The sequence below is a fragment of the Furipterus horrens genome, unplaced genomic scaffold, assembly GCF_987537825.1.
Source record: "Furipterus horrens unplaced genomic scaffold, mFurHor1.1.pri manual_scaffold_1, whole genome shotgun sequence".
NCBI classification, from domain to species: domain Eukaryota; kingdom Metazoa; phylum Chordata; class Mammalia; order Chiroptera; family Furipteridae; genus Furipterus; species Furipterus horrens.
The window spans coordinates 161,799,214-161,816,923 of NW_028327171.1; the positions used below are offsets into that span (position 1 = coordinate 161,799,214).

The 17,710-nt window shown below is 33.5% G+C and overlaps 1 protein-coding gene across 3 annotated transcripts in view; it reads right to left on the bottom strand.

The window, feature by feature from the left end:
* Positions 1-350: 350 nt before the first annotated feature.
* Positions 351-17,710, bottom strand: part of SCN1A (sodium voltage-gated channel alpha subunit 1) — a 70,170-nt gene continuing 52,810 nt past the window's right edge. For all 3 annotated transcript variants that reach the window (XM_090280449.1, XM_090280437.1, XM_090280442.1), the window contains exons 21-26: positions 13,696-13,977; positions 11,165-11,218; positions 9,503-9,640; positions 7,610-7,714; positions 5,799-6,069; positions 351-3,627 (exon numbers count right to left, since the gene is read on the bottom strand). In XM_090280449.1, the coding sequence (XP_090136575.1) occupies positions 2,450-3,627; positions 5,799-6,069; positions 7,610-7,714; positions 9,503-9,640; positions 11,165-11,218; positions 13,696-13,977 (2,028 nt within the window). In that variant the 3' untranslated portion in view covers positions 351-2,449. The remainder of the gene's footprint in view (positions 3,628-5,798; positions 6,070-7,609; positions 7,715-9,502; positions 9,641-11,164; positions 11,219-13,695; positions 13,978-17,710) is intronic.

The window sequence follows — 17,710 nt, forward strand, 5'->3', positions numbered from 1 at the left end:
AGCAGGGTGGGGAAGCATGGGGAAGCACAGGGAAGCATGGCTCTGGACGTGCAAACAAAACAGGCAATTCACACACAGCAACATTTTCTTTTGTAATACAGATTTAAGGGCTTCTCATTGTGCCTCAAGTGGCCATCTACCACTACTTGGGTTTCCATACTTTTTCTCCTGGGGCCATCAGTTCCTTCTCCTAACAAAGACACACCTGACTGTTGGCCCAGGTAGCCCAGCTTGTGTGTGGTGTGTGCATGTGTGTTAGTGTGTGTTCAGCTCCCCTTCTCCCCCAACTTGTAGAATAAAAATATCAGTATCTTATAATAAACACTAATGAAAAGTAACTGGGCAAACGATAAAATAAAAAATGTAATCTTTATTAGTTTTGCACATTTTTAATGTTGGTTAGCATCTTTTAGGGTAATAGTAGCATTTTCCAGCATGCAGTTCACAAATACAGTTTATCTAAGTAGTTTTAAGAAAAAGAGGAGCCTATGATTTGCTTCTTTTGTAAGAAACACAAAAGGTCCTGATGTAATTAACTACATAAGTTTATTACTCTCTGTTTTTGTGGGGAAAAATGTGAAACCCACATCATTTTTAGAGCAATCTAAAGCAGCATGACTCAAAAGAATTAAAAACATAAACAGAAGTTAGAAAAAAAAGCACAGAAAATGAAAAAAACAAACAAAAAAAACACTACCTTAGTGCAGGTGCTACCAAAAATGTAAATAAAATTTTATACCCTTTTCCAATTGCAAAGCATAATTTGAATGTGAAGTTGTAAACCTATTATGCCCCTTAAAATTATGGAGTAATCTAAAATTAGCAAATGTAATAAAAAAGCCAAAATATACAACTACCCAGTCTTGTTTTCATTTCTTTTTTTAGCAAATTTCTTCCTTTAAAAAGTACTATGGACAGAAAGTAAGAAAAGTGATTGTGATATCAACTTGAAGATAATTTCCTCTTCATATTTATGTACATAATGCTGAAAAATAAAATAAAATGACTTTTTTACAGTATTTATATTTGCTTATAAAATTCTAAACATATTTTTAACAGGTTAAGCAGTTTTTTTTTTTAACATGTCTGTACAGTCTGGCTATACACCATATGTTATCCAAATAAAATTTAAAATTAACCAGAAGGCTATTAAACTGCTGCAAACTATTGCTCAATGACTTAAAGAAATGAAGTTTCGTGAACAGTTTCCTTGACTTTACCACTGACATATAGTTTCTCATAAATGAGATTCTGAGCAGTGGGAGAAACCAGATAAAGCAGCATGGTAATATAAACATGCATTGATAGCATCCAAACTATCTATAATGGTACAGAATACATTATATTACCCGTGTAAAGCTTGCACTCTACATTTCTTGTGGTACATATTTGATGCAATAAATACTGTGCTTAGGTCATTATTTGCTTGCTCAAACGTGCACCACAGGGTCAAATGACTATTTACATAATAAATAGCATTTCATTAACATATACAGTATTGACCTTGCTGAGCTGAAGATGGCTAAACAAAGTGCAGGATTAAGCAGAAATTTATAAAGGGTTCTTTTGGTCAATTCAGTCTTCAGGGGAGAAGCAATGCTCATTCTTCAGTATTTTAATACAATAAACAGAAACATAATATTTATGAGTCCAGACATTTGAATGAAGTTTGCACCTGCTGAGATTTAATGGCCAACCACCCCCCACAAATGATCTACTTGGTCTAGGGGCTGGATTTGAAACAAACAAACAAACAAACAAGATGAGCAACACACCTCCAATGATCAACTAATTACCCCTCCCAGAAACATGGATGGAATTTAAGAACTCATTGTTTTCCGTGTGACTTATTTTTCATGCATGATCTTTAAGTATAGCATGCCCTCATGCAAACCACGTCTTTGTTCAGATGGGAGGGCCATGTGAATTCATTAGTCCCTGTGGCATACCTGTTAAAGAGGTCCTTTAATCTATTTCCCAACAGAAACCCCAGTTACAAAAATAGTCACATTAATAAACAACATATGGATTAAAAAAAAGATGAATCCACTAACAGATTTCTGTAAAAATGTGACAAATGTGGCAGTTGAAATGCAAAGAGTGGATACAATTACTGCACTAAAGTGTCTCAGGTTAAACAACCCAAATCATAGGTTTGCACCCCTTGAAACTGGTCCCTGCAGTCTGAGTAGCCATTTCCTTTCTTGTCTTCAGCAGTGTCAGCTGGTAGTGGGAACAGTAACCTCCTGTCAAGGTTGTCTCCCCTTTAATACTGAGTCACAGTTTCTGACAAGGGGTCACTGTCTTATTGTAGGCACTAACCTTAAATAGATTTGTGTAAAAACAGTCAGTTTGGCATTGACCTCCTAAAGGAGTCCTGTTGACAAAGATACATCACCTTCACAGGCTGTAAACAAATAGTAACCCAATTATTTTTACTTGTTTTTGTTTATTTCCCTTTGGCTTTTTCATCTTTGCCTTCTTGCTCGTGTTTTTCCACAATTGGCTTTGTTACCCGATCATAGGAGGGTGGACAAACTGCTGTGGACATGGTCAGATCAGTTTTTTCTGTAACAGAATTTTCATTTATTCTGTCAATTATCATGTCTTCTTTTACAAGAAGATTAGCCCCACCTTTGATTTTATTTTTATTATATGTAAAGGAAGCTTGTTTTAAAGTTCGCTTTAAAAGGTGGCGCCTGTAAGCACGCTGAATAATAACAGCGGACACCTCCTCTTGTTTTCGCTTTAAAGTCGTGGTAATTGGCTGGTAGGAGGCCTTTGATGGATTAGAAGCCATAAATCTCTCTTCCATCTGTATTCGGAGAGCGTCCATCTCTCCACTCTCCCCCAGAACCCGCTTAGTGAAAGCAAACAGGATGTCAAGACAGTGGATCCGGTCACCACTTACCATGGGCAAATCCATGGCAATGAGTTGGAGTTTGTTTGGTTGTGGCAAATGGAGAGGGGGTTCAAGAGCAGCTGCAAACTGAGAGAGTTTTTCGAATTCCATGAACTGGGTGGCATCGGGATCAAACTTCTCCCAAACTTCATAGAACATCTCAAAGTCATCCTCACTCAGGGGCTCTGCACTTTCTTCAGTAGCAACACTGAAGTTCTCCAGGATGACAGCGATGTACATGTTCACCACAACCAGAAATGATATGATGATGTAACTGACAAAAAAGAAGATCCCGACAGATGGGTTCCCACAGTCTCCCTTTACTGAGCTTCCAGGATTGGCTTTAAAAGGGTCACAGTCCGGAGGCCCACTATTAAGAATAGGTGCTAGCAGTCCATCCCAGCCAGCAGAGGTGGTAATCTGGAACAGGCAGATCATGCTGTTGCCAAAGGTTTCAAAGTTGAACATGTCATCAATTCCAACTTCCCTCTTAACATAGGCAAAGTTGGACATTCCAAAGATGGCGTAGATGAACATGACCAGGAAGAGCAGGAGGCCGATGTTAAACAACGCAGGAAGGGACATCATCAGAGCAAAGAGCAGCGTGCGGATCCCCTTTGCCCCTTTGATCAGCCGTAGGATTCGGCCAATCCTGGCAAGTCGGATCACTCGGAACAGGGTAGGGGACACAAAATATTTTTCTATCAGCTCAGCCAGAAACATGCCTATGGATAAAAAAAACGAAAGTGCCAACCAGTGAAGAAGTTACTATGAAAATTAATTTTCTGTCAAGACTCCAAGGTAAAGTTCAGAGTACTGAAATTCAGTTACATAATCTTAAATTTGACATATATATATAATATATAGTATATGTTTATATATACTATATATTATAATGAAACCATAATTTTAACATTCAACATTAAATTAACTCAATATTTGCTATAGACTGAATTTTGTCATCCCTAAATTCATATGTTAAAGCCCTAGCCCCCCAATATGTTGGTATTTGGAGATAAGGCCTTTGGGAAATAATTAAGTTTAGGTGAGGTCATGAGGGTGAGGCCCTCATGGCAGATTAGTGCCCTTATAAGAAGAGACACTAGAGAGCCTGCTGTCTCTCTCCAAGCACCCCTCTCCCCAGCCAAGTGAGGCATAGTGAGAAGGTGGCCATCTACAAGTTAGGAAAGAGAGCTCTTATGAGAAACCCACCATGCTGGTTCCTTGATCTTGGACTTTCAACCTCAGAACTTTGAGAAAATAGATGTCCATTGTTCAGGCCACCCATTCTGTGGTAAATGGTAATAACAGTCTGAGCTAAGACAGTATTCAGTTCAATAAACACTCTACAGTACTTTTTGTCTTTGAGGGGTGTTTATAAACTAGTTTTAGCTTTTTAAATCTCAAGACTAAATCTAAAAAAATTAAAAGTTGAAGGTTTTCAATTCTGGCAGATCACCATTGGCCAACAACATAAGAACAAGTTTATATGAATGCAATTTTTTTCCCTGAAACTGTCAAATCACATATGCTCTTTTCAGTCCCTAACCATCTAAAAGTATCTGCAGTTTTTGAAGCAATTTTCAGCTCCCCATGAACTTAATACTTTCTTAAGTTTCATCTCTAATATTCTTATATATTTATTTATATATGCTCTGGCGCATCTCTAAAAAAAAAAAAAAAAAAAAAATCCAAGGCTGGTGCTCTCTCTGGTCTCCTATATCTGATGTTGGTCTCTCAGCCCTCTTCTTTTAAACTTATTTCTCCATTTGCCTTTTAAACCATGAAATAATAATTGTACTGAAGGGGAACTCAAGAAACCAGGTGCCTTTGAGTTAGACTGTCTTATTCCATAAAGGATAAGTAAGACTGTGTGTGTGTGTGTGTGTGTGTGTGTGTGTGTGTGAGAGAGAGAGAGAGAGAGAGAGAGAGAGAGAGAGAGAGAGAGAGAGAGAGAAAGTTGAGGAAAGAGGTGCATACAGCTTTAGTACTGTAGCCAGAAATGATGACACCATAGATTAGTATAGGAATCAAAGGCTACATACACATATGAATTGGATATATAAGGCCAACTTCTTTAGAGGGGGGAATGATGTAAATATCTGGCCAACAAAGGTGACCCATATTGGATGTTTAAATATTGACCCAATCATATCATCTGGTTTAGGAAAGAATGAATACTTCAGGCACACAGACAAACTTCTTCATTTCACTGGAGCTAGAATTGTATCTTTAATGAAATAAGATATTGCTCATTGGACCTGTTGAACATTCTAGGCTTTGAAGTATATGACTGATGAAACACTACTCCATGCCACCTCACTCTCTTGTGCATCATTACTATAGGCCCGTTTCAGGGTAATCTAGAAAATCTTGACCTGATACCCTTAAAGAATCTACTATATGCATTTACTAATACTTAATTCTTATTTTTATTCTCTTCTCACTCTATGCTTTTCCTTACCTTGCCATGAACTCTCGCTCCTATCTACATGCCCATATCTCTGAAGCAATGTATTTCCTAAATACCAGACTAAATTTCTAATCCTCTTCTCAACAAAGTCATCTAGAATCTAGATACTGTATAGTCTACTTGATCTCAACATGTCAAAACATTTTGATTTTAGTTAATAGTATATTTCTAATTCAAATGAATTAAACTTAATTATATTGACAAACAATACATCTAGTGTCTAAAATGGACAGAATAGGACACAATACTGTATATACAACAGGAGCCTCATTTTGTAAGAAAAACAAACACACATGGATGAAATACATTAAAATACTCAGAGTGGTTATATCTGTGAGTACTGGAATAACCTCTAATTTAAACTTGGTTATTCCCACTTTTACTTTTATTGAGCTGACTTAAGAAACTTTAAATACTTCTTACCTACAATGGAAAGAATGACAACCACAAAATCAAAAATATTCCAGCCTATGGTAAAATAATAATGGCGGAGGGAGATAAGCTTCAGAACACACTCTCCAGTGAAGAGCACAATGAACACCAGGTTGATGCGCGACAAAATGGTAGTTACGTATTCACTTTGGTCATCTGTTTCTACCATCATTGTGACCATGTTGAGACAGATGAGAATCATGATGCTTATGTCAAAAACTTGTCTGGTTACAAAGTCAAAGACCATTCCTTGAAATTTATTCTGTAGAGAAACAGAAATGCTTTTAGCAACAGAGGGGCTTTTCTGTACACATTAACATCTATATAAGTACTTTTCTCCACTGACTCTCTAATATTGTATAGAGTAACCACTGGCTCTGAATTTTTAAGAGAGGGTTTATAATACATTAATTTTTTTGAAATCAGTTATCTAAATTGCTATTTACCATATGTATTTCACAGAATAACAATCCCTGTCAAAAGGAGACTTCTGATGAGAAGCACTGCATACTACTATACTTCTCTCAGAGAGGCACAAAGCGCATATTAACATATTAAGATTATGAGAAGCTAAGAAACCTGCTTTATTTTGTTTTACCAATATGTCCCATGATCAGTTGCACCATGCATCTATTTCAAAATGCAGTATCTATTAATGTTGCATTTGCCTTATTCTCAAAGAACTTGGAATTTTCAGGACACACCTATAACATTATGCATTTAAAGTTCATGTATAGCAGTACTGATGTTCTTCCACCACACAGTCTTTGCTGACATTGTCAGACACGGAATTCTGATTGAGCCTACACAGTGATAATCAGACCAGAAAAGCACTCCTTATGCTTCAATGTCAAAAATTCACATCTCTTGTCACTGGTCCGTGGTCTGCTCCTCAGTTCTGCCACTGTCAGTCATTGCAGGCTATTGTCTGGCTTATTTCCCTAGGCCACTGAGGAATTCTGAGGATATTTTTTATCTTACAGTTTTCCTATACACAGTTGACTCATTTCTACTTCCACTGCTAAGGCCTAACAAAGGCAAGTATGTATTATTCATCACTCTCAAGAAGGCAACTGTTGGCTAGCATATTATCAATGTTCACTAGTGTTTTGTTCCCTAGTGCACCCCAGGAATTATTTTAACCTCACAGATCATTATAATAAAACATCAATATAATGTGGGATAAGGCACATTTCACAGCAGTTGTTGGGTTGGCTCACCATGGGAACATAAGAATGTTATTTGTCATTATGAATTGTATTTATTGACTCTGACTTCTGTAGACATTAGTAATTTCTGACTTTATAGCCATATATGTGAATAATAGATACTAGAATTCTTTCCTTCTCCAAAATACTTAGTACCTCTAATGAAAAATAAAATGGAAATAAGGTGCTATTTTACTCAACTCATCATCAACTTGATGATCTAGCAGAGCCCGGCATGTACTATAACAGCAAAGTTTACTCCTGCCCCTACCATTATTTGGCAACTACTCTTGAATTATATGATCAACTCTTTCTTGTGCCCATCACATTGCCTATACATCTTTTGCCATTTAGTTTGGATTCTAGTGTGTAATTCTGACTCCCTTGAAATTAAGGGTACATTTTCTGTTTCTTCTTTTATTTTTGGTCTCTCTCTTCTTTAAAACAACTTTTACCATTACCATAAAAGATTTGAATTAGGATGTTTTAAAAATGGAAGATATCTTTGCTGCTGGAAATGTTAGCTGCTATCTCTTCTGTAAAAACCCATGCAAGTTTTTGTATATTTTTCCCATATCATTTGATATTTCTTACTCCTGGTCGAGGTATAGGTTTCTGTGGCTTTTTTGATCCTAATTTTTTCATTGCATTATAGTATTTCTTCTGTTCTTCTGTCATAAAGATGTCTTGGCCTCCAAAGTATAGAAAAGAAAAACCAAAACAGATTAAAACTGTGTCCTTTGCACATAATTTTTCAATGTTAAAATTAAAATAGGAAAAGGGCCATTAAAAAAAGTAAGTGCATAATTATACCTGGAATTTTACATTTGGAAAAATTAAAAGTACTTTTTAGGTATTATAATCTTATTTAATTCTCACAATCATCTAAAATAAAATTTAGTATTTTCATTATTATTTTATGGAGGAAAAATATCCCAGAAACTGAGAGGTTAACTATTTACTCCAGACCGTATACTAAAGGAATGGTGAAATTTGGTTCTGAGAAACTAAATACTTGGTTCATTACACTATATTTACTGCCTTTCTGAAGTTAAAGATGATAATATTTTAAATTCAAATTCAGTAAAGAGATGGAGTATGTATATTGTAAGATGGTTTAGAGTACTCATAAAAAGGCACTTTTGCTCTGCCAAGAATTGGTGCAAAAAGATTGAAAGAAAACTGGATGAATTGGAAGAAGAGTTATAGTTAAGTCAGAGATCACAAGTATGGCAGGTACGTGAAAGACCAGGATGTACTGAGGACTTGAAACTCAGACTCATAAGTGAAATAAAGCAGACTGATATTGAATATAGAATAATATTAGTAAGATTAAAAGGGATGGGGCAGGAATGTTCTAATAGTGAATGAGTCTCATATAATGAAAGCATTCATTATATATTAGGAAAACATACTGAGCAAATGAGTTGAAAATGCATAAAGAAAGAAATACAAATGGCAAAAAAGCACTTGATACAAATTGCATTTATCTTGATCAAGGATTAAAAACAAAGAGAACATTTGATGCCAGTGAAGCAGCAGTGACCTGGGCACACTCAGGCATTGTTATTGGCAGTATGGGTGGGGACATTATTTGGGGGAAGCAAACTACTTTACTATAGGAATTTATCCTAAGAAAATAATTAAAAATTCATTTTTTTGGAATGAAGACTTTTGACAAGGCACTGTTTAAATCATTAAAGATTAGAAGCATCCTAAATCACCAATATATTGGGAAATGGTTATGTAAATTATGATAATGTATATATGAAGACTTAACAAAATATAAAATATTTATGTAAAGTCAAAAAGAAAATTTATAATTATAAATAACAAGAATTTCAATAACAAGAATATGTATAGAGAAAGTTTGAATGGAAAAGATATAATGTAAATAGTGGGTTCTCGTGAGTAATGATATTTCTTTACTTTCCATATTTTCTATAATGTGCATTTATATTTGGAATGCTGATAATTAATAACATAAAGAGCTGTTTAATTCAAGACTGGAATTGGTAGTTTATAGGTAAGTATCAGGAAGAATGATGTGGAATTATATAAAAGGAACCAATGAAGGGCTTTAGATGGAAGATATATTTTTAGAAAGGGAGTTGTAGGGATAAAATAAGTTGACTATGGAAAAGAGCCATATGACTGGGTTCTTTTCTAGTTCTTTTGTAATCATTCTCTTTTAAATGATAGAATGTAGTCTCTGATAAAAAATAAAACAGAAGTAAGAGAGGTTTTGCAAGCCTATGCACAGGAATATGGAACACATTCTTGGCTTTCTATAACCTGAAAGAGATGGGCAATGGATGGCAGAGGGAGAGGGTACAAAAAGAGATTTATATATATATATATATATATATATATATATATATATATATATATATATTTGGTTTGTGAATTAAAGTACCATTTGGTGGTGAGAATACTTCAAATAATTTTACTATCTTTAGTGGGAGAGAAAACATTAGAAATACTTATCTTCTTTTTTTGCTGGTTGAAATTATCAATGATGACACCAATAAACAGGTTCAAGGTGAAGAAGGACCCAAAGATGATGAAAATAACAAAGTAAAGATACATGTACAGACTTTCCTCATACTTAGGCTGGAGTTCCACCTACCAAAAGAAAATATTTTGTAAAATACAATATATTTTGATGCTGGAAATTATTGGTGCTTTTTCATGAGAATAGAAAAGAAAATTCCTAGTAATATTTAAGTGTACTTTTCCCTCCTCTGAACCAGCTACCTCTAAAAATAAATCTCTGAAAGTAGCCTTTAAGGATGTCTTCATGTAAAAAAGATTGTTATTAAGAAACTTAACACTCTTTTTATAACTGTAAATACAACTAATATCTTGAGATTTAGACAGTAGTATACAAAATTTGGCAATTTTTTAATGTACTGAATTTTAATAATTTAAAAATTAGTGAATAACTTTACTTGAGTAAATGTATATAGACTGTTTAAAAACAACCATTTGTGCATACATGAATTTATTCAACAAACATAATTTAGTTATTCATTTAGATTTTCAACATCATGTCTTTAACATTATAACATACATTGAAATTTTCAGATTGCATAGACATAAATAGAACTCCATCTTATAAATTCTCAATTGGTAATTTAATATCTAAATTGTATTTATTGTAAATTAGCATTGAACTATCATCTATCACTTAGTAAACATGTAAAGGAGTCATTATGGATAGTTCACTAATAGGTTTATGTCCTTCTAAAGACAATAAATTTAAAAGCCAACCAAACACACAAAACAAAATAAGTGACCAAAATAAACCCACTCTGGAGGATATCAGGAAGGTACTTAACATAAAACCAAAGCCACTTATGGGTAGTGCATATCAAGAAATATAAAAGTGAGCTCCACCAGATTAAAGATTACTGGGATAGTCCAGGATGATAGACTGAACAGATTGGTCTTCAGAATGGAAAGATCAAGACTGACAGAAAATACTCAGTTTTACAAAGTTTGGGGAGCACAGTTGGAATGAACATGGGTATGAGTTCTTTTCTTGAAGCCTAAATGAAGCAGCTGTAGAAGAAATCAATTAAAGTAGGTCTTTATTATGGTGATAGACTCATAAACTTATAGGAATCTGTTGGTCATAGAAGTGATATCAACAGTAGTAAAGGCTTCAGGAAATTTATGGATACTGAAATCATATAAAAAAATGAATTTGAAAAAAATAACTGTTACAGAAATTCAAGGCTGCCCGTTCAACATCCCTAACTTTCATACTGTTCAATATGGGGAGTAACTATATATTTCAACTACTGATAGCAATCACATATATTTTCACATTTGCTCCTGCACACCAAAACTACTACTGATTGTAATTAGTAGATAGGAAGCAAAATAGAGAATATTTAATAGAAGGATATTTGTTAGTTATTAAATATATGAATGTGCTACTTTAGTTTGACTTTTAAAATAATTAGTTTTGATTTATCTTTGCAAGATGTTTTGATAAGCACTGGTTACTGGAATATTATTTTTTGTCATACTTTCCTTTATTTTAATTACTGTAGAATCATTCCATTTAACTGTGAGTCTCTGCTGAATTAATTTTAGCACCCAACCATTATCATAGAAAGATAGGATGTACAGAATACTTACATTTCTAGAATCAACTGCTGCATACATTATATCCATCCATCCCTTAAATGTGGCCTATTAAAAAGGACATGCATGCTTTACTTAGGCATACAAATAATTGAGACCTGACTTTTAATAAATATTTTGACTCATATATTTTTAAAAAAGGAACATTTTCAAAAGACTTTCAAAACAAAATTTACAGGGATTTTGGACCAACACAATATCTTAGCAAGTCTTTTAATTTCTAGAACACATAGTAAATAAAACGGTCATTTGATATATCCTCCTGCTTGAAAACCAAGTCACAAATACTTCTCAATTCTTTAGAGTTAATGAAATCATGCAATTTAAAGTGCTTTCAAAATCTGGTAGAATACTTTTAGAAAGCTTTACAAATACCAAGATATTTGGCAATATCTGTAGCAGCAAAACAATTACAAAGATCTGATCAGCTGATGAAATCTATCTGCAAGGTGATTAAAGTGATCAAAAGTTTAAGATTTCTCTTGCTTTGTAACACTCTAAGGATCATACAGCTGTAAAGGGGTGGGCAAAACTAGTACAGTTGTGAGTACACAAAAGTTTACTCTTGTATGATTTATTAATTATTATATTATTTATTTGTATTATAACTGTAAACCTACTTTCAGACACCCCTTTCTATAAAGTCAGAGTTGCAACTGTCCTTTTAAGAATTTTGGAACATCCAGAAATAATCCTATATTCCCAATTTCTTACAAGAGTTAATTAAAATGGGTAAGAAAGATAAAAAACAAAACAAAACAAAAACAAAAATCTACAGCAGACATTTGGCATTCACAAATTCAAGAAGTACCCTAAGTCTAATAACTCATAGTAATTTGTCCCAGGACATGAATTTTGAGCTCTGAGAGCCTGAGAGGATTGTTCCTTAGCTAGTGAACAAGTCTTGCAAAGCTTTCGGCATCTGTATTGCAACACACACAAACACATACACATATTTTCATAACACTAACACTTGTGAAGTGGTGGATATTGTGGGGGGGGTAAGCCACATACGAGTGGGTATGATGGTAGCGAAGAGAAAGTAATGATTGTTAGCTAGAAAATAGATGTTATTTGTATATCAAAGAGGAAAATGTTGAATGTGTCAATGGCTAAAGTCAATGATTGAACCAGTCCATAAAAACACTAGGTACAGAAACAAAGAATGGTGATTCAAAGAACCATTTCAATGAATAATTGTGTATAAAGCCAAATATAAAAGTTAGAGTTTCCTTAGTAGCAGCATTTATTTAATGACTCTATGCTGGATCATTACCCTATATTTTCAGAATTGTTTAGAATTTTAAGGAATTCCTTGAAATTTTCAAATTGCATTTTCTCAATTTTATGAAGTGAGACACTTTGGTGGTATCTACAAGTGCATTTATAAGTAAGGGTTAGGATAAATGCCCAAGGAACTATCATGTGTCTACTATAATATTTAAAGAAATCATACTTGCCAGATCGTTTAAATCCCTATTTTAGTTGCATGAGCATTCAGAGTAAGTCAACAACATCCACAAGAGAAATAAGAATTTCCAACAAGAGGGTGGGAAGAATGTATAAAGAAATAATAACCCAGACACCTCTGAATGAAATGCAAGAGGGTTTTGACCAGTGTAGGCTTGTTTGCTTGGCTACTCTTCTGTTTGAATAACTGAAATCATAACCTTAGTAAAAAGAAATAAATGTCTGACCTAAGAACTCTGTAAAACCACAAGGGAAGCACTCATTCAGCTTTTAAAATTGTTGAGTGGAGTTTCAGCGGCCAAAACAGAGCAGCATGTCTACAATCCTTTCCCCACACTCTGGATTCTGTCTTTATCTGCTGCTTTGCCGTGAGGCAGCTGTAGCTAAAAGCAGCATCAGAGGAAAATATTTAAAGGACTACCATCTTTTTGCATTTTTATAAATTGTAAACTATTTTTTTTTTCTTTTGTGTTAGACAGTCTTAGAGACCCAGGAGTGAAAATATTACTACTAAGATGAAATAGACTTAAGTAATTGTATTGAAAGGTCATTTGAGGTGAAACAACAGCTGCTTAATGTTTCATTTCTGTGTCCAGTATTACTTCTCAGTATTACTGTGAGAATCTGATCCTAAAAACCTAAATATCATTCCCCAATCTTCTATCCAAATGAAACAACTCAGTAGCTCTTAATCCCTACCAATTAGAGCTAATCCAATCAGGTTTGTTAAGTCTGATCCCTCAGTGAAACAAACTTTTCAATTGCAGTAGAAAAAAGTAATAAAGTTACTGATGTATTAACCAACTTTTTCACATAGGAAGAAAAAGCAATATGAGAAGAAAGAGGAAAAACCTTTGGAAAGACCTGAACAACCTAGCCACTATCAACTATGTCTCTATTGTACCCATTTAAGGCTCATAAACTGCTATTAATAAATAAAAATTAGAAAAAATGTTATAAACTTTCTTTTTAGTAACTAAATAATGGATTTATGTCATTATTTTGTTATTATTCTCAACAATAAACAAATTTCAGAGAAAAGAGTTTTCACTTACAACTTGAAGCAAAGAGAGATACCCAAATCCTACATTATCAAAGTTTACTTTCACATTTTTCCATCGGGCAGATTCATTTCTTTCTATTAGTTTTTGGCAATCAGAATGATTATTCACTTCGTCGATTTCAAACATATCACCAGTTGTGGTGTTAATACAGTGGTAGAATTTGCCAGCAAACAAATTTACGCCCATGATGCTGAAAATTAGCCAGAATATAAGACAAACCAGAAGCACATTCATGATGGATGGAATTGCTCCTAAAAGGGCATTCACAACCACCTAATACACAAATGGAAAAAAAGAAAAGTCAGAATTCTTGTTGGTTAAGAAATATAAGACATTCCCCTACTAATCTTTAGTTTTTCTAAATTTTTCTCTATTGAGACTATACTAGTATATTTAAAAGCAATGTAAAAGAAATATTACAGTGCAATTCATTCTTTCTTAAGCAATACTTTTAGGAAAACAAATATAGACAATATGACAAAGAAACAAAAAAAATTCAAAAATAGAGAAGGGGAAACAGAAAAACAAAATTAGAGGCATTTGCTGCCCAAGGAAGTCAGAATGTGTTGTATATTAGAAAAAGAGAAGTAGGAAATCCTAATCACAGACTAGCTCACTTAAAAAAGGCAATATATTAAAGAACAAAACTAAAATATTTGAACTAGTTGATTTGACTAATATACTTTAATAAATTAAAAATTAAGATGTATAAATATAAAAATATTAAATACCTAATATAAATGTGTCCTTAATTATTCATGCATTGCTATGACTAATAAGTTTTGCATAAGAAGCAAGACAATTTAGCATTATGTATTTCATTAGATCATCACATCTTTATTTCAAGCTCCAGTCATGTCAGTTGTTTCATTTACTGAGTTTAATTCAATAAACTTATTTTAAATGAAACATAATAGTAATGTTTCTTAGGAAAATAAGAAAAGGAGGAATGCCATATAAATCCCAAATCTGATGTGATTATGTCAAATTCTGTGCTAAATAATCATCTACTTAGTTTCTATAGAAGTATGTTTTCCCATTTTGTCTTTATTCCTGGATCACAAATTAAAAATCTGAGTTTCCATATTCGGCAACATTATAGGAATGACTGTCCTTTCTTCCTCCTCCACAGTTCCCATGGAGCTGCACATGAGGATTTAAGAGGGAAGATAAAACACGCTCTAAAATGCCCATAAGTGGCAGATGGCGCCTCAGACTTGAACATTAACAGCTAAGTTAATTCTGCCTAGGTACCTCTGCTATTCTTTTCAATTCTGATCCAAAGTACACAACGAGCATCAAAATATCTTCTATCTGGCATTTGATGTCAGTATTTTTTTTGAACAAAGTTTTGTGACTGAAAAAGCAAATACATGAGTGAATTCCATTTGCTTCAGAGTCCTGTTTAATGCCTGTAAAGAACTGTAGGCCTTCTGGGGTTACAAAACAGTGTAATAAATGGGCCAAAGGAAATAATGAAACCACTAATGACAAAGGTGGAGAAATGAGTATGAAAAATTAAGTCTGTTGAGTTATCCAGGTGGATCCGAATGATGTGGTCTATGGAGCTTACCACACGGACACATCTCACTTGGCTATCAGTGTTAATGCAACTGATTGAAGAAATATTTATTTATACTTTATTTTAAATAGGCGGATAAACTTACATTTCCCTTGGATTCAAAAGTTGAAATCTGGAGTCAAGTTTTTATTTATTTGCCTCCTTTTCTAAATATTTTGCTTTCTATCTAAATAAAAATGCTATTTCTATTGTGTACACACCAGAGTACATATTGAAAAATGTATATTTTTACCTACAATAGCCAATTTAGAACATGAGCAAAGTGCTGGTTACCTTACCTATTTCTTGAATTTTTTTCACATCAATTTGTAGGTCTCACACTGCTTTCTTCAAAACCTTTCCCATCTCTTTCACTTCTCTTCCATTTTCACCTTCATCATCCTAGTTTTGGTTTCTGATAGTTCATAATTGCACTATTGTTAGAGCCTTCTAACTTTCTCCTTCCTTTGATCCACATTAGATGACTTAATCTTCTCCAGTCTTACTTTAAAATTATTTAATGGCTCCCCACTCATCATCAAACATTTTCCTGACCTTGATATTCAACACACTCCACAATCTACATTAATAGCTTTAACTTTCCTACCCACCTACTCCTCGTGCCAATCCAACTAATATAATTACCTTAGAATTGAGATGCCATTTCCTTTGAAATGTCTTGTCCAAAATATTCCTTTCCGATACACTTTTTCTTTTCACAAGCTTTATTTCAAGCAGCAACTTTTTTCATGGAACCTAATTTCACCCCCTCAGTTTAGCTTCCAAAATAAAAATCAATATAGTATTTCTTCTTTTGAATTTAAGAATTAGAATTCTATTTCTAGTCAGAATCATAGAAATAATTTAGTATTGTGTTCTCATTTGGCAAATGAGAAGAATGAGGCTAAAATAGGTCAAGTTCAGAAAGTAGACTAGAAGTAGCATCTAGTGCTCTTTGCACTCAACTTCACTAATTCTCCTTAGTTATTTGCACTTATTTGCTATCCATATTGCTCTGTATTAGAGTTAATGGATTTCCTGTTATCCTCAAAGCTGATAAACTTTTTATTTTTGAAATTTAATATGCAAAAATATATTTGTGAAATCTCCAACACCTTGAATGCCTTGAATATAGAAATATAACAGGGTGCTTTGAATAGAGGAATACAAAAAATGGTTCATTGAATGAATGAATGAATGAAGTTTAGCTTAGCATATATTAATCAAAGAGTAATTGTTAAATGTTAATTCTGGATATGGAATGAGAATAAAGAGCTGGGAACAACAAAAAATTGAGGGTTAGTCAATGTCTGAGAGGCTTAATTTGAAAAAGGGGCCTTGTTGACATTAAAATTAACCATATGGTATTCATGACACAAGTCTTCTGTAGCAGTACCTTTCAGGTATGATTGCAATGTTGGCAAACATTTGGCCCAGAGAAGATAATAGTATTATATTTTGGAAAACATTCTACACAGTACTAGGGAATTTATTATACAAAGGTCCATTTATATTTAAAATTTTATTAAATTAGGCAATGAAGGATCAGGGAAAGAACTGTCTTTTCCCAAGAGCCCAAGCCTGTTCTTGTTTCAGCACAGAGGGAGGTGTATTGACTCTTTTCACCCTCCAGGGAACTGTGGTAATTGTTTCCCACGTGGTGAAGGTGCTAGGCAGAACTAGCCTGAGTATTATTGGAAAGAACAGTTTGAGGTTTCAGGCTGTGTAAAATGAGATATCTAAGATAGAAATTAATTTAATGAATTAATACTAGAGTTTGCTTCTCACAAACACTTTGTAAAACATCACCAAACAGAATATCCCTATTCTAGCACAACATATTCTTATAAAAACTGTTTTTGGTTCATAATCTGTACTTTGATTAAATCAATATGAAAAGAGGAACTGAAAATTAAGTATGCAAATTAATGTGAGGAATTTTGATACATGCAGAAATGTCCTCTTGTTTGAACAAATTATCTTTGAACTTGAAATCCACACTACTCATGGATTCTAATGTTTCTGTATTTGAAATACAAGAAAAGCTATATGAATAAAAATCAAAAGTAGGCAAAGTATAAATCACACATTAAGTGTGAAGAAGAGTAAGAGAATCTTTTAAAAACCTAGTGACTATATTTGTTTTGGAGTTTGGTTAAGGGAATTATTTTTGAAAGACATGATACATCAATTATCCATATAAATATTCCAAACTTTTTCGGCCTCAGAAATAAAAACTCTCCTTCTTGCATATTATTCCTAAACTTCAAGAATACATAAAATGTAGATTTATTTTCATTTATGTTTTCACTGTGATATCTTCTAAGATCTTAAGCAGTTAGTTGGGAGTGATTTAGTTTGAGTGAGTTTATGCATTAAATTCATTTAATTAATGAATTTAAATTAATTTTAAGGAATCATTAATTTAATTTAAATCCATTAACT